The sequence below is a fragment of the Phoenix dactylifera genome, chromosome 9 (assembly GCF_051530095.1).
Source record: "Phoenix dactylifera cultivar Ajwa chromosome 9, Ajwa_hap1_PhDact_Kaust_v1.1, whole genome shotgun sequence".
Classification (NCBI taxonomy): Eukaryota; Viridiplantae; Streptophyta; class Magnoliopsida; order Arecales; family Arecaceae; genus Phoenix; species Phoenix dactylifera.
Genome location: NC_143198.1, coordinates 24,303,737 through 24,329,504, shown reverse-complemented (window position 1 = coordinate 24,329,504; position 25,768 = coordinate 24,303,737). Strand labels below are relative to the sequence as shown.

The 25,768-nt window shown below is 38.0% G+C and overlaps 2 protein-coding genes across 9 annotated transcripts in view; both read right to left on the bottom strand.

Moving 5' to 3' along the window:
• The window catches only part of LOC103698261 (CBL-interacting protein kinase 8-like), a 39,119-nt gene extending 19,524 nt beyond the window's left edge, over positions 1-19,595 (bottom strand). For 3 of the 8 annotated variants that reach the window (XM_039131750.3, XM_039131751.3, XM_039131753.3), the window contains exons 1-8: positions 19,272-19,580; positions 18,941-19,003; positions 18,737-18,808; positions 11,158-11,265; positions 11,003-11,077; positions 10,854-10,907; positions 8,494-8,619; positions 7-96 (exon numbers count right to left, since the gene is read on the bottom strand). In XM_039131750.3, the coding sequence (XP_038987678.3) occupies positions 7-96; positions 8,494-8,619; positions 10,854-10,907; positions 11,003-11,077; positions 11,158-11,265; positions 18,737-18,808; positions 18,941-19,003; positions 19,272-19,430 (747 nt within the window). In that variant the 5' untranslated portion in view covers positions 19,431-19,580. Of the gene's footprint in view, positions 1-6; positions 97-8,493; positions 8,620-10,853; positions 10,908-11,002; positions 11,078-11,157; positions 11,266-18,736; positions 18,809-18,940; positions 19,004-19,271 lie in introns of all 8 variants that reach the window. The other 5 variants (XM_088704508.2, XM_088704507.2, XM_039131752.3 and 2 more) reach the window with 4 other exon arrangements.
• Positions 19,596-21,165: 1,570 nt separating this feature from the next.
• Positions 21,166-25,768, bottom strand: part of LOC103714604 (uncharacterized) — a 29,903-nt gene continuing 25,300 nt past the window's right edge. The window contains exons 8-10 of the mRNA XM_039131761.3: positions 22,113-22,262; positions 21,861-22,031; positions 21,166-21,664 (exon numbers count right to left, since the gene is read on the bottom strand). Of these exons, the coding sequence (XP_038987689.3) occupies positions 21,431-21,664; positions 21,861-22,031; positions 22,113-22,262 (555 nt within the window). The 3' untranslated portion in view covers positions 21,166-21,430. The remainder of the gene's footprint in view (positions 21,665-21,860; positions 22,032-22,112; positions 22,263-25,768) is intronic.

The window sequence follows — 25,768 nt, the reverse complement described above, 5'->3', positions numbered from 1 at the left end:
ACTTACAGAAGCAGGGTTAGGGTCTAGAATTCTATGAATCAGGGATTTTGCACCAACGGAAAACCAAGATGGACAAGAAAATTCTGCTTTCTCAATCTGTATGAAATATTGTTGAAAAAAAGGCTGGTTAGAATTATGTCCAAGAGATACTATTTGACAGAACACTTCTGTTTACTAGAAACAGTACAGTAAATAGCGAACAGGGATTTTTTTTCGCAAAAAGGGAGAGAGAGAGAGAGAGAGCAGGATTTCCAACTAGTTGAATGTGAACTTCTGGAGAACAATAGATGCAATTACCAATTTGCATCGTTCCAATAAGAACTATAGATTAGTCAAATTTTGAAGAAAAGAATAAAGAAGAATATATCATACACTTAAAACTTCTGAGAGTTTGAGCCTTGAGGTATGTTCTGTTATCAATATTCAGCAAAGATGGTACAAGGAAACAAGCCCAAAAACATAAAATACAACTTTAATCCCAAATAAATAGTATACTCTTTTCATCCTGATCTCATTATGCTTACTGCATTTGATACTCCGAAGTCCAAACCACCTACACAACCACCACCTAACAATCTACTTGAGAACTGAGACTGATTGGAGAGTGTAAATGGCAGAATGCATTGTCAACTACAGAGATAATGTCTTTAAAATTTGTGAAGGATGGAACAAAAAAAAATGTTGCTGATGGCACCATAACTTATACGCCTACAGAAGTACAGAACTTAGATGACCTAAATGATCTTGTTGAGCGACTCTAGAATAACTAATGCTTTGTACACACTAATTAAACTAGTTAGCAACAATGTTACTAATTCTTTTACTGAAAGAACTCATGTCCTCAAGCTGCTACACGGTACACATACATGTTGGGATGGAAATGGGCCAGGTTGGATCACGCTACCCCTTGTGTGTACCCACCCAATAAATCAAGGTGGGCTTTGGGCCCAGCCTAAGCTATAAGAGTTTCTAGGTGATCAAGCACAAGGCCGGCCCAAACGCAAGCCCAAGCCCAGCCCAAGGGTCAAATGGACTCAATTTGGTAAGGAAGAGGAGGATTGATTTGCCCATTAACACCTTCTTTCTCCATAACCACTCCCAAATCAAGATTTCAAAGACGCAGATAAGGGTAAGATATCCAGAGAGATGAAAAGGGTGGAAGCCAAGGTGACAATCCCCAATATGTTGATAAAGAAAAGGAAGCGGACTGAGCTTTGAATAAGGTGTGCTAGGAATTTGCTAGTCAAGGAAGACATTGGGCTCAAGAGAGACGATCCAAGCAGATGAAGGTGATGAAGGAGAGTGTTAAAGATCTGGCAGTAATGGTAGTAAAAATGAGGTTGAGTGGGAGGATTGGGGCACCCATGAAGCACTGAATGAGGAGGCCACCTAAACTGAGCAATTTAGGTGGGTGGCTAGCAACCATATGCTTAATAGGAAATGGTTGGCGATGGTTGCCAAAGGATGGAGGTGCAAGAGACTGGTGACTGGTGAGGAAGGGTAGGATGAAGAGTTCAAGCTTCCATTCAAATTGGATGAATATTTAGGACATATCATTTAAAAACAAAAGGAGTGTTAGCATAAATTAATAATTCATGGTTTTGGCATGAGGTTGATCTAGGGGTAAGTCTGAACCTATCCTAAAATCTAGTCGAGCCTTAATTTTTAACCCGAGTCAATAGGATATACAGCTCAAATCCGGCCAAGGCCCATTTCTTCCTCTACATACATATCCTACATGTTCTTGGAAATCACGGACCCATGCATACATGAAAATGTCGCCTTACATGCTAATTGTGATTAAATTAATAGCTAGGAAGGAGAAAAATATCCAAAATCTCATTTTCTGTTTAATATTTAACAAAATATCATATTCCACTTTTGACTTGCACAAATCAAGACCCAAAATCCAGGTTCTACGCTCTTATCTAAATCCAACAAGTGTCAATTTGAATCGCGTGTCCGCCTTCTCTAACATTAGTTAAAAGATGATGTCTTTGGCATATGACATTGATCCTGGGATGTTCGCCAAATGGTAAAAAGAACTTGTACCAACACTTATTTTGCTTTAGGAATAGTTCAATGAACATGCTTGTTAAGTAAGTTGAGTAGTATCTTCTATGTAGATACATCTCACCCTTGGACTAGTTCCATTTCCCATTTTCATCATTCAACATATTTTTATTTATTTTAGGAATTTTTAAGGATAAAATAAATAGAAACCATTTTCATGGGTGTCGTGTTATAAAGGTTCCAAAGGTTCCATAGAGGGGCGGCAATAATAGACCCAGAAACCTGACCCAACCCTACTTTATTCAGGTCAAGTATAGGCCAAGAATTTTTCAAGTCTGGTAATGTATGCATCAAATTTTTATATGATTTTTAAATGGAGGGGTATGGTTAGAGTTCCGATGCAGCTTGGGTCGTGAGGATAGAGTTTCATTTGGTTGAGATCATGGTATGCTGAACCGACGCGTACCAGACCGGTCCGGTACAGCTGTGGAAAAGGGCGAACTCGATCGTTCGCACCGGTATGCCTTCAGTGACCACAGCTCACGCGTTGTGGCCCAAAGTGGCCGTAAGGGCTACAGTGCGCGCGCTGTCATTTTAACGTTGTGGCCATTTTGGCCACAGTCTCTCTCGATGCCTTGCCCGTTCGGCTATAAAAGCCGAACGGTCGAGGCAAGGGAAGGTTGAAAAAGGCTTTCCCAAAATTGATTCAAGAGAAAAAAAATTGAGGTGAGAGAGCGTTCTTCTCTTTTCAAAAAAAATCCAGCGAAGGCTAATTAAGGTATGGTTTTCTTTTTCTTATCTTTTTCCTTCAATTTTTTTTAAGGGGCTTAGAAAAAATAGCTCAAAAATTGCAAAATAAGAAAAAATCATGCCAATTTTTTCGATTTGGGCATGATTTTTTTATATATTGTAGATCTAGATCTATGAAGGATGTGCATTCAATACCGATTCAAAATATTATTATTTAAAAATTAATTTTAAATTTAAAATATAATAAAAATATATATTAAAAATGAAAAAAAATAAAAATAGTAGTACGTTCAACATAATTCAGAAGTAATTTTTGAGGTAGAAATCTTCTTTTTTTGAATTTACAATAAATAAAGATTTTTTTGAACTAAAAATATAAAAAATAAAAAAATAAATAATAAAATTAAAAAAAATATCGTCTTCGTAGGAATGGAGCCATCAAGAAAAACCAACTCTCTATAGCCTGATATTGGCTAGGAGCATGGGCGAATGCTCGAGGGCCGACACCAGTTTCAGTACAATTGGTGCCACAAGTGCTTCAAGGGAGGAGGGGTAATGAGGTTGAAGCAGTACTTAGCTGGTAATTTTTATGAGGTAGCTACATGCCCCACATGCCCATTAGAGGTTCGGCTATTGATGAGGAAGAACCTCGCTGAAATCAAAGAAGTGAAGAAAAGGGCTGCTAAGAAAAGGCGGAGGTGGAACACCGAGCGGCAGAGCCACCTTTCTATCACTTCAGGAAGTCAGAGAAAGTCGAAGGTCTAGATGAGGAGGAATAGATCCAGGCTGCCATGCAGGCGAGCCTGGATGATTAGTGGCAGCAGAAGGAGGTGGCCAGGCATAGAGCTCGATTTGGATCCTTGTTCTACGAGTCGGATTCTGGTTCTGCGAGCTGTAGGCAAGATCCAGAGTTCATGAGGACATCCTCAATCAGGGAGGATGTCCGCAGAGGCGGTGGCCGGATTGCATCCATTCTGAATTCCTTTGGTGGCCGAAAGAAGTCATTTAGACTGATTCCACCGGGAGCGTCAATCCATGATTTAGATCTGCATGCCTATTTCAGTAGAGAATCGAAGCAGCAGAGAGTTGACTTAATGCTGAAGAAGGATAAGAAGAAGGATATGTGGTGAGCTATTGGATCCTAGTTTTACTTCAGCCACAACCCAGCGAAAATAGCAGACAATACGTACTACAAATCTGTCATTTCTGCCATACAGGCTGCCGGTTCCGATGTAGATCCTCCAGGCTCAAAGAACATCTACAGTAAGCTTCTCACCGCAATAAGGAGGAGCTAGAGAAATGGATTGCCTCTTACAAGAGCAAGTGGCCCACATATAGAATGACTGTGATGTGTGATGGTTGGACCGGTCCTACCAAGCGGAGCATGATCGACTTTCTGACATACTGTGATACGAAGGCCTTCTTCCACAAGTCAGTTGATGCTTCGGATCAGGTGCATGACTCCACGTACATCCTCAAACTTATAGAGGAGATAATTGATCAGGTAGGAGACGAAAATGTCTTGCAGGTCGTCACTAATAATGGTCCGCAATATAAGACCGCCGGAGAGATCTTGATAGAGCAGCGCCCACATATTTTTTAGACCCCATGTGTTGCACATTGTATCGACCTCATGCTGATGGACATTGAGAAGATACATAGGATGCAACATACGATGGAGACAACCCAACGCATCACTAGGTACATTTATCACCATACCTGAATTCTTTTATTGATGAAAAAGTTTGCAGGAGAGATTCTGAGACCAGAAATCACACGATTTGCTACCAACTACATTGCATTTGATAGCTTTCTCGAGAAAAATGGAGCTCTACATTAGATGTTTGTCAGTCCCGAATGGCAAAAATATAGATATGCCCAGGTCGGCACTGAAGGGAGCAAGTTGAAAGACTTGGTGATGAGACAAACATTTTGGCAGTGGGCCACTGCGATAGTCAAGGCTATCAAACCATTATATGAAATATCGCGGACCGTGGATAGCGAGAAATACCCTCAGATGGGCTTCTTATATCACATGATAGAGAGAGCAAAGGCTCAGATCATGAAGGCAAATCCAACCCATGCCTAAAAGTACATCAACATCATTGAGCGGCAATAGGACTACCAATGGGCAGAGACTTACATCTAGCAGGTAAGCAAGAACATTAAAAATTAGGCTGCTCCTGTACTTGTATAATTTTACAAAGACAATCTCCTCTATATGCAACATACTATTTGAACCTCCGGTTCCAGTACAATGAACCTAGAATTGGTATGGATGAATTTCTAGTGGCTCTGCGTAATGTCATTTACAAGATGGAGCCTGATTCAAAAGTTGTGGCCCTGTCTAGAAGAAGTAACTTAACTTTAGTAGCATGTGTAAGTTTACCGGTATCTTTTATTGTTAACATAGTACAACACGCTTCTTATTCATAGACTAAATTATTTAGAGAGGGCAGTAGCAGCTTTAGACAACGAGCAGCTGTCGTGAGTAAGACAACCATGAATCCAGGTACGTTATGCATCAGGAGGACATTCACCTGACATTAGAAGTTTACTAATATGGTACTAATATCCATTTTTCTTCAATATTTATGCAGCTGAATGGTGGATTTATTTTGGGGTGTCCGCAAAAAATCTTAAGCGGATAGCTATCTAGATTCTCTCCCAAAGAATCTTCTCGAGTGGCTATGAATGCAACTGGTTCACCTTTGCCTTCATCCACAGCAAGTAGAGAAACCGTTAGACACATAAGCACCTCAATAGCCTTGTATATGTGTACTACAATCTGCAGTTGAGGCTAAAATGCATTCACGAGAAAGTGGAACTCAAGTATGCAGATTCGATATATAGGGCTTTCGACGATGATGATGATGATCCTATAGTCAGCTGGCTTGTAGGCCAACAGTAGGAGCCAGAACTTGACAAGCCAAAATAGCCTCCACGACCGGCCGACTTCATAGCCAACGAGGCTAGCGTTGATCTAAAGCAATGGGTTGGGCGCAATATTTCACGCACTCTAACTGATCAGCCACAGCCACAGCCACAGCCACAGAAAAGCCAGTCACCACATGACTGGAACGGGACACCCTCTTAGAGAGATGATCGAGAGATGCTCCAACGAGGACACTACGATACCCAGTCGACTCGGTCAGCAGGGCGACAACCAAACAGAAAAGGGCACGAAGAGTAAGAAGGCAGATACTGCCCAGCAAACTAAGAAAGAAAAACAAAGAGCCCCAATGGAGTGTCGAGGAGACATGGAGCAACAGCAATGACGGTTCTGGTGGTGATGAATCTGCTAGTCATGGAGGAAGTGGAGGATAATATGGTACTGCTTATGTGACACAGCCAGAGGCTGGTCTTCAATACACCAGTGAGTTCCAATTTACACATGCTGTATAGGATACGGACCACGGTCAACCATCTTATAGAGCCCACGAGGATCCCATTGCATATAGAAGACGGACTTCTTGAGGTCATTCAGAAGGACAGAATGCAACTGCAGATGACCTCACATGTGGAGTAGGATCCATAGACGTATCAGGTTCTGAGTCATATACTGAATTTTATTATCTGCAGCCTCAGACAGCTCAGGATCCATACGGATACGAATATAGATATAGTACGTCGGAGGCATCTTCAAGTGGCTACTATCCTACGCAGCCCGAAGCATCTCACGAGTTGAATTTTGCTGCCGCTATATTCGGATGGGCCCCTCCACAGTCAGAAGACACCTCTTAGAGCCCGAGCTTAAGCGAGAGATCCGAGAGTTCTTATAATCCGGTGCGCATTCCTTCTGGGATGAGCATACAAGACTACAACGCCACTTGGATAGAGACGTGGGTTGATCTGCCTCCTCCTGACTATACTTATGATCCGGATATCTACGAGAGCCATCGCCACTCATCCCAATTTTAGATATCCGAGAGTGCTTTAAAATTATACAATTGGATGTATCTTAATTTGAAGATATTTTATGTTGTTTATTTTATGATTTGCATCATTTGGATTGGAAGTAATAAGATGCATCATCTAGCTTAAACCCTAAACATAGAAACATCAAAAAACATGAAAATAATATCAAGAAAATAAAAAAAAATCAAATTAAACTTAAATTTATAGAAAAAGATCCAAAAGAGAACTCCCAAAAAAACTGCGCGGTAGCTGAAACCCGCTTGAACTAGTGGTACCGGTTCGGTACGACTCAAATTGGTCCAATAGGCCACCGATACGCCTATCGATACCGGTTCGGCAGTCCATGGTTGAGATAGTATAGGTTGGATTAACTCATGACCAAGGTTAGCCAAACTGGTACCAGAACCCCTACTGGTCAACTACCATTTCAGTACGGTATCGATTCAATACGGAATGAACCAAAAAGTTCATTCTTAGCCCAACAAACCAATTTTAAGCCTTTAAAGAGATGGGAGGCCCGAACCGGTCCAAATCGATGCGAACCGTGCAGTTCGCACCGGTTCCGCTCCAAGCTGCCCAATCCAGAGCGGTTCATGATCTTTTCCAAAAAATAGGGCTCAACCAATCCGGTTCCGCACCAGTTCGGTTTGGTAAGGGGTGAACCAAGCGGTTCGGCCCAGTTTGGCATACCTTGCTCATGACCTTTTATAAGGATCGCCTGGGTGGTTGATCTTTTTTCAATATTAATTGCTAAATTCATCTTGAAAAATCATAAAGAGTGGTGACAATTGAGTTAGATAGGTTAATTGGGCTTGTCAAGGATTATACCTTATAAATTATATTAAGTTATGGGTCAGATGACTCAAATGGGATCATGGTGGTCAACTCAGGGTCTCATATATTATAGTCCTAACTTGACCCAACCCAAGCTCGACTTGACCCAACCCAAGCTCGACTTGACCCCTGACAACCCATAGTTCCATATTAGCATTAGCATTAGACACAATTATTAAATGTAAGATTTGGCATAAGTATCAATTGACAATTTATACCATGTAGTGTAAGCTTATCTAAGGAGGGAGGGGGTGAAAGAGTAGAAATAATTAATTTAGGGCATGTTTAGATATTTCTACAGGATTGGACTGAAAATCCTGTAGAAATCGGGCCTGTTAGTCTATCTAGCTTGCATTTTCTAAGAGCCTGTCCAAACCAGCCCGATCCTAGCCTTTAGGCTATAGGAAGAAAAAAAAGACTTATGGAGGTCTTTTTTTTCTTCCCATAGGATTTGGGCTGAGTGGAGTTTGGTTGATACAGAACTATGCTTAAATGGACGACCCAATCCTTGAATCCTATAGGAGTTTCAGCCCAGTCCTATAGGTATAGCCAAACATGCCTTTAAATTTCTTGGCTTTATCATTGGAATGTAGGGGTGACAATGCTTAACCCATTTAGCCTGTTTAACTTGATTCAAACCATCGTAGATCGAGTTAGGTTACTTGTTTAATAAAATGATTAGGTTCGGGTTTGGATTTTTGACCTGTTTGATAAAAAGGTCAGGTTCAGTTTGAAAAATTTATGACCCAATCCTTATCTAGTCCGACCTGACCCAATTGCCATCCCTATTGGAATGATAAAGCTATGAAGAAATCTTAAATGCTGATATGTTTCAACATAGATTAGAATTCAATATTAATGATCACTTTTGACAAGCCAATTGGAGAATGTATGTTACTTCGCATGGGAGTTCATAAGAGGTTTATTTGATTAATAAATCCATTAGAACACTAATCATAGCTACAAAGAATGACTTACCTTGTTGTAGAGGGTAGTTAAATCAACCTCATCAAATGGAAGATATCCAGCCATTAAAACATAAAGAATAACTCCACATGACCAAGTATCAGCAACAGCACCATCATAACCCTTGTGACTAAGTACCTGTTGCAAGACATGCATTTATGAAGCTACATTGCTCATACCAGTACAACAAATGAGGCAAAAAAATCCATATGCAGAAAATGAAAGTTTTTACTAACAAAATTGAACAACAAGTCAATTTATTTTCAAAAAACTAAGGCTTAAATTAAGCAAATGGTTGGGTACCCAACTATGATAAACATGAATGTTGTACAAATAATCCAGGATTCCAACTAATGCATTTCAACTTTATCTAAGATTTTTTTCAAAAAAGGAAATTGTAAAATCAAATGCCAATTCTGCATATCTTCTAAACCTTGTAGCTTTTCACCAAGGCTTTCCTCAACAGAATGTATTGGGGCTGATCAATATTCTTACTCGGAAGATAAAGGAAACTACCATCATGTGATTTCTTAGTTCTTATCAGCAAACTGAATTACAATGTTTATATGTGATGGAGAATGAAACATTTTGGATCTTAGTTGAAACTTATGTTGAAGTAACTAGATCAACTATAATGATGGTTCAAGAAATGACCGAAGTCATAGGATAAAAAAGTTTGCATGGATTAGGACGGATTTACCTTTTTGTTGGAGTTTCAAAACAATTGTGTTAAAGATATTTAAGAAAGTAAGGTCTAGAGATGTCTATAAAAGAATTAATAATAGAACTATATTGTTCCATGATGAGTTTAACCATATAATATATTTTGAGCACTGTTATTCTTGCCAATTGCAAAAGGATTGTTCAAAACTTCAAATGTTTGGCATGATCTTTGGAAAGACTTAAAATATTGATAGAGGAATGACAAGGATCAAGGACTTGCTAAAACAGGAGGGTACAGTGGAAACCATATCATTCTAACGAGAAAATACGACTGGTATGATGAAGTTGATCCTTAACTAGATTGGGATGTCCCACCCATCCTGGCCAAAAGCCTGACAAGACCCACCAATACCTAGGCTAATTAAGCTAGTACTGAGCACAACCGAGATATGATTGCCCGATTCGAAAAGAAAAAAGAGAAAGAGAGCTTAGGGGGCCACGACTCTCTTTTCCTTTGCTTTGGTCACAAGTTTGTTGCAGGTGGGAATTGAGAAAAGACAGAGGGGGAGAGAGAGGGAGAGGGAGAGGGAGAGGGAGAGGGAATAAGAGAGAGGGAGAAGAGAAAGGAGAAGGGAAGGATGGTAGAATCGACTATCCTTGATGTGATCCACCTTCCTCGATGCCAAAAACATCATCCATCCAATCAGTCTTCATAATCCCCACTTTTTTCACCATTAATTGGCCAAACAAACAAAGAAAAACAAGGGAATTCATGCCAAAATTTTCTATTTGGCATGATATTCGAATATGTTGTAGGTTGGGCATGACCCTACAACTATCTTTTTTTAAAAATATATTTTATTTTTATAAAATTATATTATTTTTGGATTAAATTAAGTATTTAAAATAATATGAAAATAAGTTTGGGAGAAAAATTTGTAGCATGTGTGCACCTGCTGCTAATTTGTTGCATGATTAGAAGTGAGTTGGATGATTTTACTAGACTCATGATTCTATCATATATAATATGATTGATAAGTATTGTTTTACTTATATTTGTCAGTAATTTTTTAAATATTATAGAAACCATGGGCGTCGGTACTGGCATTGGCAGCATACACCCCATATTCTTCAAACCACTTGACCATTGAAAAACAAATAAATGTTCACTAAAAAAATTGTTTAAGTTAAAAATTTGAAAAGTAAAAAAAAAAAAAAAAAAAAAGAGCATGGTACCAAGACATAGGATTGTTTTAGGAGTTTGCACAATACTGAATCATCTTAATTAAATACCGGTAAGGTCTCGACACTGGTATTTTAAACCTTCGGAATGACATTGCTTTTGCTCATGTACCAAAAAATTACCAAATTCCCTTAATCTGCTCGGATATTAAATATACAACATTACAAAGGATTGCATTCTCCTTTGAATAATATAGTCCGATCCGATAATCTATGTGCATATGCACATTCATACAGGTAAACACGCAAATGTATGCATTCACACACATCCATACACACATACACAACTTATGAGCTCCAGAAAGTTGTATATCTCCCATCATTATCAAGAAATAAAGAAGACATGTAGTTGATAGAATCGGTTACAAGCAAGAGATGTGTAAGTGACTTATATTCAGGATAGGTTGAAGCATAATCCAGTTATCTAAATTAGTAGATGTGTGAACAGAAATTTTCAAGATGAATACCTCCGGTGCCACATAGTTCGGAGTTCCACATGTAGTATGCAGAAGGCTAACTCCCTATATGCAGATAATCAAATCAAGCAACATAGAATAAATATGTAATAGACATGTATGTACTTCAAAAAAAGGGAGACAGAAAGAAAGAAAGAGACCTGTGCAGACACAGCACTAAGACCAAAGTCTGAAATTTTCAGATTTCCTTGTGAATCAAGGAGGAGATTTTCAGGCTGTATATAAAACAAAATCAATTTAGTAAATTCACAAAAGACCACAGGCACAATATCGTACTTAACTCATCATGCATCACCTTCAAATCTCGATGGTAGACTCCCTTACTATGGCAATAGTCTACCCCATCAACGAGTTGCTGAAAGTATCTACGTGCATCAGCTTCACTAAGTTTTCCATGATGAACCTGTGGAAATATGGCATACCATCATTAAGATTACAACAAAATAACATATAAAAAGCTACAAAATAAAATTGTTCTTACTAAAACTACCAAACCATATAAAGAGAACTGCCAAGAGACAGTAGCATAATGGATGAATGTCAATATAGTTTTAATGTCGTTAGAATGCCCACATTCTAAAAATTTGTTTCCTAGCCACAAGGATTCTCCACAACGCAAGGCCAATATGTTTTGTAGCAGCCAAGGATTAGTCGATCTATTAGGTTCTTTGATTTTTTTTGTTCGGAGAAGAAAAACGATCCAAACAAAAAAAACATCTTTGATTACGAGGAAAAGGAAAATTGAAAATCGACCAAGATCCATTGTCGGGCCATTTCTTGGGGAACATAATCTGCCATAATCTCTTCGATCCCTATTTTATGTGCCAGAATACAGAGAGATTTTGTAGAGAAGTAGTCAACTTATTTTTTTGAATAAAGGGGGTGGGAAAGCTGCAGTAATTCTTTGGAAAAGCCCAGTTCTCTTTGTCTTCGAGCTTTCATTCCTCAATCCACTTTTTCGTTCTTTCATATACCTCCCCACCAATAGATAGAGACAAATGGGAATAACCGAACCACATCTACAAAATGCTAGTACCATGCAGCTGCTTCAAAGCCAACGTGATGCTCCTTGGTCAGATGACCAAGATATTGGCGAATACCACATATGATCAAGAAAAGAGTACATATAATCACATGAAAACCATGGAAGCCAATTGCTGAGAAAAAGGTAGAACCATAAATACTATCCGAAATAAGGAGAAAATTCTTCTTCTAAAAAAAAAGATTTTTCTTATATGCCTTTCCAACTGAAAGACTAAACGTTACGAGGATATATAGAGGGTTGTTGACCCAACAAAAGTCAGGGTTATCTTCCTCGCTCGCCTACGGCTCGCTAACTGCCTTCTTTCTTCTTTGCTTTTCAACTTCCGATTTTGAAACCTCCAGAACGAAAGAAAAATTCCCTATGATAGGGATCGATTAACGACTCAAAGAAGGGATTTTAGGAAATTCATGGTTGCAATGCAAAGCCTGTTAATAGATCAATTCATTTCCGTGATAGGTAAAACATCTCCTCCTACATCGACTCCTGAGGTAAGACAGCCGGTTAATCAACAACAGGTACTCTACTACCTCTCGAATTGATTGGCTTATCTTTCCGGTTAAGTCAAGACACTGTTTTCGAATCCATTGATTTCCAATCCGTAGCTACTACGCCATAGTTGATCCCAGTCGCATTTCCTACTATTTTTCCAAACATCTCGAGTTGGAGGGTTTGACGACAAATCTTTACCAGAGGGGTGCATGAAATTCGAATCTTTCTAATCCTTTCCATGTTCGGAAGCATTAGCTGCTAGGCCCAGGAAGGCTTCTTCAGTCAGGTGTGGCAGATCGAGTCATCCCTAAATTGTGAAAGTCTTCGGATCGAATGTAGGGCTTGAGTCAACTACTAAATTTCATGCCCATCCCACTCCGGAAGTTAGGGGATCGGAGTGAACAACACGTTGAATCTGTGGTCCCAGGTCATGATAGGCAGGAGGAGATCTTCTCTCTCTCTAGTTTCGATTCAATCGAATGAAAAAAAAGCCTAAAAACTAAAGCAGGGAGTCAAGAAAAGTTCTTCTAGGCCCTCCGAACTCTTAGTTGCTACCGATCCTATAAATCCAACCTCTCCGATCGAGTCGAGATCAGCAAGCAGCAAGCGGGGGAGAGTCGACGTGTTGCCATAGCGTGCGTACTCTTTTCGAGCGTCATTACGTAAGAGGCGGAATTTTGTTTCCAATTTTGTACAACAATCCGACCAAGAAAAAGAAAGGACTTATTCCTTGAGATCTACGTACAAATCATTGGTGATATCTCTCAAAGTTGCAGGAAAGAATCTAACCGCCTAATCAATTTGTCTTGTTGTCCATTAAGTCTCGCAAATATTTGCATATCTAACACGCTGAAAGTAGAAAATTAGTTGTGGACATACAGATCACAACCTTGTGGGTTGGGCCAACGTATTCATAGGAAGGTTTGCAGATTGAGCCAACATAGTCGCAAAAAGGTTGTCAGGTCCTGGTCACAAGATTGATCGAAGAAGGTCCTCGCTTCCTCGGAGGAGTTGTTATTCGGGGACGAAACTGCAGACTGCTTAGAAAGTGCCTCACAAGAGGGATGCCGAACATCTGAATTCTTCCAAGGGTGAGAAGCTTAGCAGCATCGCCTTTACATTTTGATTTCTCATTGAAGAGGTGCTATGGCAGAGCAGAATAGTGTTAAAACAACTATGGAAAAGTAAGTGCAACAAGCTTGCTGACAAGCCTTGCTGATGGCAAGATCTACACGTGAAATACAGAAGAAGGGTTAGGAACGATGAACCAAGAATTGCTTACAATAGAAGAGAAGGGCTATTTACAACATTTGTCAGCTGCAAGGTTTAGAGAAAGACCCCTACCCTTCTCGAAGCCATAGGGAAGGAAGTTTTGGACTTCAAAGGGACCAAAATAGCAAGCAAATGGGCTTTTAAAATAGGCCTAAACCTGCAGGCAATAGTCAAGTCTGAATTGGGTTTTTACAAAGGAAGGCCTCAAGCCAACTCATTTGAAAGAAAGAAAAAAATTGGTTTTAATAAACTGAAGCTTAAATAAAAAAGGACCTTATCAGTCCTGTTCTAAACTCACTTCAGCATTTCAGAGATCCATAGGAGTTCTTTGTCTGGGCCAATTTCGTCCATGGCAAATTAGAAAGGCTGATCTATTACTTATTATATCTTTTTAAGGCGGGTTTACCTCTTATCCGTTGACTATGACTGAAGGACCAACTAACTCTCCTACGTATACTTCCTGAGGGGAGGGACTATCCAAGCAAAACTATCAAACAGAAGTGAGGCAGAATGTCTAGCCGCAATGTATGCTTTGACAGTATTGGCACCGGAATTTGTCCACTAAAGATGATACTCCAAGTTCTCATTCTGTCCCACAAATCCACAATATAACTGTAGGCCTTAAAAATATATGAATTGTCCAATTCTCTAGATCCTATACAAGAGGATCGCACAAGTATACACAATAAGTGTCTACGTGTGTGTTTGAAATGTAAATAGTAACTCCATTGATGCCAACCCATACATGTCATTAGACTTTGAGGGAAATACAGAAGGAAAGAATGAGGGGCAAGTGCCCACTATATCGTTTTAATCTTCTCTCTTAGCAGGCCCATACATTTTTCTTTTCCCATCCTTTACTTGTAGCCATTGAATCTCAAGAGATATGTATTGTTCATTGATTTATTACTGGAGGTTGTTTAGGTTTATAAGGGGGAGTATGCTGCTGTTTTTTTTCATCTTGCTGCAGCAATAAGATTTCATATCTCATTTCTTCAATTTGTCTGTATTTCTTTCAAAGATTTACTTCGTTCTAGGGCTGGATTTTTCCCTTTGGTCAAAAATCCAATTCTTCTTGCCAATTTGCAACAAGATACTAGAAGATTTCTGGAATGTGGTTTTTTCTCAATAATCAAAATCAGATCCAAACAACTGTAAATTCAATCCTCAAAAACTAGATCTACACCACTTAACCACCTCATTCCTCGAATTTAAATTCATCGAAAGAGATGGAGAACTCAGTTGCTTCTCCTTTCGCTCTGCTTTCAAAAACAATTTAAGACTAATCAACCATGACTAATGCTTTCTTTCTTGTAATTGAGTTGCTGTATCAAAATGAGCAGATAAAGAAAATGAGCAGATAACTGCATGTATTTTTTAAATTCTATTTCCAGCCAAATTCAATCAGAATTCAGCAAATCAACCTGGATGAAATCAAGGGTCAACGGAACTCACATACATGTTAAGCCTTCCCAGCACACACAAATACAACCAAACTGCTGGGGCAGTATCAATGTCTCTTTTCTTCAGGACAGCCCAGTACACATTACAATGAAGAGGTCTTATAGCATGAGGTGTCAAAAAAGGGAGAAAGGTGTGGCAAAATACATGTTCACTAATTCACCCAAACTAAAAGGGGATTAGAGATAATCTGGGAAGGAACAGTAAGGTAGGATCATAACTGAGAATCTGCAATACCATGTCATGACTATAGGCTTCATAAATTTACAAGATTTTCCTCCACAATTTCTTAGGAGGAGAAGATCATCCACATGAAGCTTGTTGACGTGCAATTATAAACTATAGTAGTAGCCCCTTGAAGAGAAATAAATGATCGAGCAAAAGACGTTGAAACATATATAGTTATATACAATAAAGAATAAAAACAAGACAAGCAGTCGAAATATGGTAGAAGAAAATAAAAACAAGACAAACGGTCGAAATAAAGTAGAAGAAATGAGAGGAGAAATGTTGGAGAAACATGTTAGAGAAGATGAGAGGAATTAATATCGATCCATGATCTGGACTACCTAGTTAATCCAATCTTTATTTTTTAATCATCAGGTGACCTCCACTTCAGACCAAAATACCAGATCACTTCCAGTTAACTACATGCTACTAGTGGTTCATAAACTAATACCTAATAAAAGAATTAGTTTACCCTATATTTTATTATATTTTCGAAACCTACAGTTAGGGAATTTCTATTAAAGCTCTAGTTTTGGTAGAATTGATTCTTGTTTTAAGTAGAATTGATGTGCAAAGTTCTAGTTTAGGTATATATTGGATTGGCCATGTCAATGTCAGAACAAGGTTTACCGTCTCGGTACCAGACCCCACACCAGTACCATCCGATTATAGTGTCAGTACATAGTACGATACGAGATGGTAAGGCGTGTTGAGTTTTAGTATGGTACGAGACTGCATACTGGTTCGGTATCGATGCAATACGATATGGCCGGTATGGTACGGTACCAACCGATACAACAAACCTTCATTAGAACATGACTTTCAGCTATTTTGGCCGTGTGTCTACAAACGGTTATGTAGGATTCTAAATTTTGCAATGTAAGGTAAGACAGGTGTCTATATAGAAATTGACTGCTTGTTTGTCAAAACTCTAGAGTCATAATTTACTTGTAGAAGAAGTTATGCAAATATTGTAGGCTATCTCCAGTCAGACCAACGTCAACTTTTGCATCTGAACTAAAAGATCCTAACTTCTTTTCTTTTCCTTGATCTTATAGCTATTCTCCTTGCTTCTTTTCCCTAGCATCACGATAACAATGAAAGAGTTAAGTTTCATGATCAACATTCTTCATCAGTATGTCAAATATGAGGTATTCAAGGAGATGCATGATGATGTGATATATTAAAAATGATCTAGCATCACTTGAAGCTTTGTTGCATGCTTATGCTATTGCCCAAGGTGTTCTACAATGCACTAGCATAGATGAAGATCTCACAATTGGATATTTTTTATCTGTGGATATACTAGAAGCAATAATCCTTCACATCAAACGACTAACTAAAGATGTGACATGCCTAAAGAACCTGGTTGATAAGAGTAAAAACCCTGAAGATGTAGTTTCAGAGCAATTTCTAATTCATGAAGGCATGGATCACTATTGATCAAGGATTGTGATTGTATCAAAGCACTTCAATTGATCGTGTGATCAAAAGCTTCATGGTCATTGATCGCATGATCAAAAGCTTCATGGTCATTGATCAATGGGAACCACGAAAACCAATTGATGGAGTGATTGCAAGTTCTCAGGTTGGTCTCTATCACCAAATCTTGAAAATCATTAAGAAAATCTCAGTGACGAATTCTGTGCAGCAAAAGCAAATGATGACAGATAAAATTATTACAATTTTAATGTAGGTTTTAATGTTGGATTAATGTTTAAAGGTCCTGCTTTAGGTATATATTGGATTGGCTAAGTCAAATTCATTACATTTTGATTTCTAGTTTTTTTAAGTGCCTTGCCAAAATAGGGTTATGTGGAAGTCTGAATTTCACTTTTTATCGAGATCGGTTACTTGTTTCTCAATAGTCATAGTTTATTGGTAGAGAAATCGTGTAAAAGCTATAAAAAGGTCCTATGGCTGAATGCTAGAAGGATGGTATGTGAAGTGTTCTCAAGGAATGAAAGGATTTCTTCAGGTCAACTTTAGCCCTCTCTATCTGTCTCCCTCTTCTCTCTACAATTCTATTCCCATAACATTATTATCTTCTTTCTACTTGCTAATATATTGCATTAAATTTTCTAAATCTCGCATTAAACTTATGCACATAAACTTCTGTGTTCTGAGTTTTGCTTATGGTGAAACCCTTCTCATTGCCAATGAACCTTCAAATTGGAATTTCTAGCAGCCCTACCAGCTCACTAACTTATAAGGCAGGTTTATTAAATTTCTCATTTGATCATAACAATCAAAACTTTCTTCTACTACTCTATTCCTGAAAACCGGACAGCAATCTAGATATTTGTCCATAGCACCTTCCATGCACATGTAGGCCATCTTAATGGATCCTACATCACAAGCACCCTTTATTAGAACCATTAACATGAAATGATTTCAATAGCAGCTAGCCCATAATCAAAACATATAAATATTGGGAATTTTTTTGACCACCCCATTCACCAAGATTTAAGTGGAATTTCATGTAATCTGATGGGTGTCGAACAAGAGTCAGGCACAACTGCACAAGAGATAACAAGGATGCACATACCTAAATCTGTATATTTATTTTTCTGTTATGTAACATGGTATCTACACTCTCACTTCTGCTAGTGCATTGTTTCTCCTCCTTTGGGAGCTAGAACTAATCCTAGAATGGCGCTTATTCAAATAATGGTCTAAAGAGAAAAGATACAAGTGATGCTACAGAAGAGGTAAATAAAAATGAAGTTAGCTAATGTTGATAATGACTGCCTTCATTTGAAGAAGATGCATTAATTACTTATCCAACAGTTATGGGATGATCAAAATGATTGAAGCAAACTCAGTCAATTAGACCCATCTTATTATTTATGAACCCAAATATTCAAGTCAAATGAGTCTGATTTTATAGGTCTGCTAGGATGGACCTGGAACTAGTAGAGCTTATCTCAATTAAAAATAAGCTAAATCCTCTTAGAACCAAGAATAATAAAACCTAACTTGCAGACTGTAACATATATTTTTGACTCAAATTCAATAGTAATTTCGCAAGAGTAATCAAATTGTGAATGAATTTATGCACGTGAAGCATGAGTTAGGAGTCCAAATGTACTTAAAATATGAGCAGTTGTTCAAATTTATCATTCTGAATTTACTTTTAAATAATCTATTTTAAAAGGCTCTTCAAATCATATGTAGAACTTATTGTGAGCCCCGGGAGTGATGTTGACATAAACTGGATTTACGGTAAAAAGATCAAGAGTCCACATAATAAATGTTTTCTCTATCATCACAGGAACATGGAATTCAATTATCTAGACATTGAGCAGCTAGAGTTTAGAAATTCTTGATTTCAGGGGTCGAGCTTTTGAGATTCAAACTCTCAATGCTTAAGACTTACAATTTTATCAAAAAGTTCACCACCAGTAATGAATTCCAGGATTATATAAATCTTTGTCCGACTCGCCAATACCTAGACAATCCAAACAAAGGTTATTCAAGATAAATAAGCATACTACTGCCAGCAAAACAGGCAAACAACGTCGAGTATGTAAAACAGAAAGACATAGCGAGAAGTCAGAAAACAAGGAGGATAGAGCCATACCTCATATAGACGAACGACATGGGGATGTCTCACGAGCTTCATTATGAAGATTTCCCTCTTAATCTGCAAAGGGAAATGAGTGAGAGAAGCAAACCATGCTTCCAAAATTCACCGCCCCAAATCGCTCTCGTCATAGTTGAGATCGATTCAAATATTGGTTAGCACCCAACAGTGATATTATTTGATGGTAGGTAATTGGTAAAGTAGCTGGAAATGGAGGCGTGCTGATGAAGATAGAGAGGAAAACAGAGCCCGAAGGTGGGGTGGCGTGTTTAAGACTCGGGTGGGCAAAAGAGAGGAGAAGAAGAGGTATTAGGGTTGGCAAGCTGACCTGGTCGACCATCTTGTGTTTGATGATGGTGGCGCGGTCGAGGACTTTCATGGCGACGCTCTCGCCGCTCTCCGTGTTCTGCGCGAACTTCACCTTCGCGAACGTGCCTGCCCCGATCGTCCGCCCCACCTCATACTTCCCCACCTTCCGAACGACCATTCCCTCCCTCCTCCTTGCTTTTTTTTTTCTTTATTTCTTTTCTTCCGCCCTCCGTTCTCTTGTCTGCTCTCCCCCGATTGCTCGCAGCACCCGAGGTTTCGTTTCGACGATGCGGTTATTTCACTGCAAGTAATAATGAATCCTCACTGTACCTGCTGCCAACCCGGTTGGAGATTATTTGAACTTAAAATAAAACAATTAAAATTTAGATTATATAAAAAAATAAACATCATTGTTCTCAGTATTTTTGTGAAAGATCTATTTTAAAAGTTTTTTATATCAGATACTTGATAGTTATTAGAGAGCTTTTTCGGTAAAAAATTACAAATATTAATTTTTATTTTATAAAATAAAATTATTAAAAAATAACAAATTTTTTATTTTTTTTCAGATTAAATATGTCTATAGGGAAGCTATAACAAATATATATTGTAAATTATATAGATTTTATTTTGTGGACGGTTGTAGTAGGTAACACTTTTTGAGTTGTTTGATATATTATTTTTTGAAAGTCGTGAATGTATTATTGTAGATAGATTTTATAAATTAGGTTTACTATAAATAAAAATAAAAAAAATCATACCTCTCCATTTATAAGTGAGGTCCGGGATTCCGAGTGCTCGGAATTTTTAAGATTTTCTTGCCCATTATGGATGTGTATTTATGTACGAGAAGGATTTCCTCTTGGTCACAAAAAAAATAAAGAAACTTGATATCCAGTTCGTGTTTTTCATGGTAACTAATATCCAGTTTTTTGCCTGCTCTTTAAAGTTTAGTCCGTATGCACTTACCATTTTAATTTAGTTCCTACACATATCCGGTACAGTGTTCAGTTCCCGCTCATATTCGATGCAATCTTTTATATATAATAACATTCGGTACCTGTTTTGTACGCAATTATGGTAGGTTGGCTGAAAATGGATATCTGGAAGTGAATTTCTCAGAAGTAGTCCCTTCCAGCTATTTGGTTGACAGTTCAGTCACCTCGTCGGTATTTATCTCCAATTCAATAAATTATAACCCATTTCAATAATTTCACAATGGAATGGTTTGAAATTGTGTGGATGAGACTAAACGGAAAATGACCATCAAAATTATAAGGTAAACATAATTTTTTTAGTTAACAAGGATTAAATGCAAATGATTGTCAATCCAAGAATGAATCTTAATTACCATGATTTTTTTTTAAGGTGCAGGTGATCAAGCTAGTAAAATCACTGGTAGTTGTAATTGAACACATTGATTTGTATCATGCCTTTCACTATGGTTCAGAGGTTCTGCTTCTCATTTTATAGCCTATCGCCTACAAAACATTTCTAGTCAAAAAATAATCATTTTCGTACAAAGATTTAGATTTAAAAATAATATTCTTTTATGAACAACATAAAAGTCAAGTAATGTTGTTATTATCTATATACAATGACCATTATAATGAAATAGTGGTCAACTAATATTCACTATTTAATTACTTGGTATTTATATGCCTACATAATAACTTCAAGCAAAACTACTATAATGTTATTAAAAATATTGTTTTAAATCATGTCTTGGCTTAAATGAGAGAGAATTTCTTGTCATCCTCTAGCTTTTTTTTTTGTTTTATCTTAACTCTATAGATCTATTAGGATGGCCCAATCATTTACCGACGCCCACACAGATGGTTTCAACAATCAAAGGTTGGTTATTGAATGCATACAATGCAGTATATAGAATAGCAATTAAAGGTGGGGGGAAGATTCTCTTTTGATGAAGTGCGTAGGCAATTATTGCCACCATATAAGTTGCTGGAACAAGGCGTGAAGGTTATAAAAAGTTATGAATACATTGGATTCCATAAAAATGCCACAGAAGGCTTTCAGCAATATGTACAGATCAAATCCTAGACACATACAGTGTGCATACATTATATGTACAACTATTGGCATCATTTCAATCTCTGTAATTTTACCTTAGATGCTGTCATTGCCCATTAAACTTATCTTTCCTATCTCTATATATGCTCATGGTTGAAGAAGTTTCGGGCCAGAGTTTGAAGCCATCCATGATGCGATTACATCAACAAGCATATTAACATCCTTTGAGAGCTGTGCCCGTAGGATCCCTGAATCCACACCCATTGTGTTGCCTACATCTTTTGCCACAGCTTCCCATGGTGTTCCAGCGGTCAGATTTACAAGAAGCTCACCTCCTCGATTTACAGCATCTGCCATACCAGGCGGAGCATCAGGGAACACCTACAAATGTTAGCCATACTTGCATCAAGATTTTATTATAAAAGCCAAAATGGATAACGTAAGAGATAAACGACATGCGAAACTTTATAAATAAATGCTCAGGATTTTGGATAACATGAATTTCCTGGTAATCATGGAAGAGTCTTTCTTAGTAATTCTTTCAAAACTAGACACCTAACTTCTCAATTTAATGCACCTGTTGCAAAGGAAGCCCATGATCTCCAGGAATGGACCTAATTGACATATCCAGTAGGGAGCTTATGGCAGATTCCGAGCTTAGCACTTGTTCCAGTGTTGAAGTTTCATCAATCGTATCATCCTTAAACTTTATCAAAAGGTTCCGTGAAATACCATAATAAGACCTTATCTGCAGAAGACGTGGCAGGTATGCACTTTGAATATCCGAGTTTAGCACAACAAGAATGTAACAGGAAAGGATTCTACATACCAGTCGGCGAGTTTCCTCTGGTTTTGGAGTAAAATCTTCTCTCCCCTTAAGTAAATCCATATACAATGGAGGAAGTTGCTCAACCAAAGGAAGAACTTGCCTCATGATTGGAGGACTAAGATTCTCTAGTTGCTTCAGAGCCATTTCTGCCTATTTATTAACAATTGAACTATCCATCATCTTAATGAGCAAATAAACAAAAAACAATAAAATGAAATAAAAAATATCTTTTGCTTTTTTGAAATGGACATTTAATGCTTCATGGTTGATAAATTCCAACATGTAGGGTTTTCTACTTCTGTTAGTATGACCAGCATAATTAACAAGGAAAAACCTGTACGTAATGAGGAAAGTTTATGAAAGAAGATAACCCTCCAATAGCAAAGGATATCAATCGAAATGCACAGCCATAACACAAAGGGAAAGCTATCTGTGCCAACATCATATCTTAAACAGAGAATCCATTATGTTAGTCGTTTATCTGGAAAAATCAACATTACATGCAAGTTCATTCGAGAAATTTATAGTATCTTACATTGACTACACATGTAAAGAAAAAACCCAAACCCCACAAAAGAAAAGAAGAAGAAGAAAAAAGAAAGAAACAAAGAAAGGAACAGATAGGAGAACATTTTAAATTGAGAAGAAATGATCTTAGGGTGAATGGGGATATCACTGTTCATTATGAGGCAACACAGATCAAGGAATAGCATGTTGAATTGTTGTCACATTGTCTTATGTACTCCCGGTGGGCATATAAAAAATCTTCTATTAACTACAATCTTGGAAGCTATCCAAAGAATCTTCATGGTAATGACCGAAACAGAAGTCTAAATTCTTATGGATCCCCGATATTAAACTTATGAGCAATCTAAACCTACTTATGGCCACAACGTCGCACAAAGCTCTCTTCGTCCTTGTACCACTCAAAATTATATTTTATTTACTTTCAGTTTTTATACGTTTTTCACTACGTAGAGATTCGTCTATGTTGTAACCATGTCTATCAGTATGTGACAGCTTAGATCTGATCATTTAGGGCAAAATACATGCTTCCTTTTAATAAAATCATTTTCTTCAAGCTGTAAAAACATACACTGTAGATGGTAAGGCATAGGGCAATCAACAGGTCACGCACAAATTGGGTTTACATAAGATCTATATACAGATTTACTAAAGATGATAGTTTTCAAATAAATAGTGATTGCTGGATTTATTTCCACATATGAATTCGCATGCAGTAAAATATGAGCACCCCTGCCCACACCCACAAACGCCCGCAAAAAAGAAAAAAAGGAACTCTAGATTAACGTTCAGAAATCCTTCCTACTTTTCTTATTAAGGAAATGTGGGAGTACATCACTTGCATCATATAAGAGTAAATTAGGAGGTATACTAAAACAAATAAAGCTAGAACACTAAAACTGCCTAGGAATTTGCTGCTTTTCATTTGGCTCTTTCGCTTTTCGGTTCCTTTGAGATGAACACAGGTTCCAACATCAAAGGTTACAATCTTTCCCCTTCATCTAGGCTCCTTCCAAGCTTAAGGTAATTTTGGAGGTTTTCTCCACATTGCATAAGCTTAAAATGCATATTATAAGGTAGGTCTTCCCCCCAACACCCTGATCTCCCTGCAAAAGAGACTATCCATATTTCATGGCATTCCTCTATCTTGCCTTGACTAGGAATTGTCACCGATTCTAGAGGGCTGATGTTAGGTTGACAATCAGAGCATCCTCGACTTTGAGTCTATCATTGTAGCCGACCCCATATTTGATGGCAAGAGGCTTGGGTGATGATGACCAACACCATCATCAGCCAAGCCATTTCAACCAAAATGAGGTTGGCTATGGAGTCAAGAAGGACCCATGGAAGGGTTAGGCAGATTTTCCTGACCAGGATGACTCCACACAATGGAGGGGCCTTTGTGAGCCTAGCAAGGGCAAATGACAGGTAGGAAGGCCACCTTACCTGTTGCAGTTTATGTTCATGCAATGAAGAGCAAAGCTCTAGAATTCTGAAAGATAAATCAGAGACAGCAGGTAGATGCAAAAACTGCTTTCAGTTACCGCAACAGCCCAATAGCATACCACCAACATACAGAGACAAGGTACAATAAAACCTATAAAAAGGTTAATATACAGATGGTCTAACAACCCCTCTCAAACTCATGGCGGTCTGCACATCAAGAGTGAATAGAAGGAAAATCTCCATGCATGATTTTAAGAACTTAGCTGGGCGATGCAGGATTTGATAGAGCATTGCCAACATAGTGATGATGAGTTAAATGACAATAAATCTCGATATGCTCAGTACACTCATGAAATACCAAATTACTTTGCAATTTGAATTACATTTTTGATGTCACAAAGGAGAGGCATGTGTATATCAATGATAATCCATACTAGCAAATAGACTAAAAAGCGAAACTATTTCAGCAGTACTCTTAGCCATAACACAATATTTAGCTTTAGCACTAGCAAGAAATTGCATTCTGCTTCTTGATCTTATAGGAAGTGTGAGAATCCCCATAGGAAAAAGGCAAAAAATAAAAAAAAGTAGTTGATAATGGAGCAGCAATCAGTGACATCAGCAGCCAATCAACACTGAAAAAGCAGAAAGCCAAAACCAGTAGGAAGAGGAGAGGGAGGGTGCCCAAGTGATGGTGCCAGGTGACAATGACAAATGTAGAGTAACATCATAATGATGGATTCGGAGAGGATGGCAAGAGTAGAGGTGCTCATAAGAAGGCATAGTTCCAATAACATTCGAGGATGCCTGGTTAATGATGTATAGCGCAAGCAAGGAGCCTCAAGAATATGACAGCTTTTCACTCTTAACAAGGCCATTTGGTTGATAAGAATGAGAATAAAAAAGCTGAGATGAAATTCCCTTGGAAAATAAAGAAAAGAACAAAAATCAGCTAATAAATACTAAGCATCACGATCAAAACATAAGGTCTTAATGACCCCATAGAATAGAAGTAACCTTGGCCACAAAACTCTTCATAAATTTGGCATTTGAGACTTGCATAAAGGAACTTAGATCATCAATAATGACAGCTACAATGACACAGATTTAAAGGTACAAAAGAAAATAAAATACTGGCTTTATGTGGAATAGCAATTGCTTAATGATGTTCCAGCCTATAGGCCCCTGGGTTAAAAGAAGTCAAATGATAGTGGGAGTCGTGAAAGTGTTAGAAATATCAAAAATAGCAATGCAAACAATATGATTTTGATCTAGGATATCCTGCAGAAAGTAACAAATATGTGGAACAAGAAGTGGCTGGAATGAGCTTGAGGTGCATAGCTGCAGGCTGCATACTCTTTGTCATCTCAAATACAAAAGAAGAAAATAAATATTTCATCCCCAAGTTTGGAGGACGGCAATGCAATTATGTCATAAAAAAAGCATTGATAGAAATTATTTTAGGCATGCAATTATACAACCTCCCAAAAAGGTAAGGTTGGTACACTTTAGGTCCATACTTGCCTGCTTCCTTGCAGATAACTTTAAAGTTCAAAGAAATTGATATGCAGTGTAGCCAAGATTGTCTAGTTGGTGAAAAAAAAAAAGAACAGGGAAGAACAGGTATCCACAGTTATTATATTACACATGTCAAAGATAGATAACAAAATCAGGATCAACCAAAC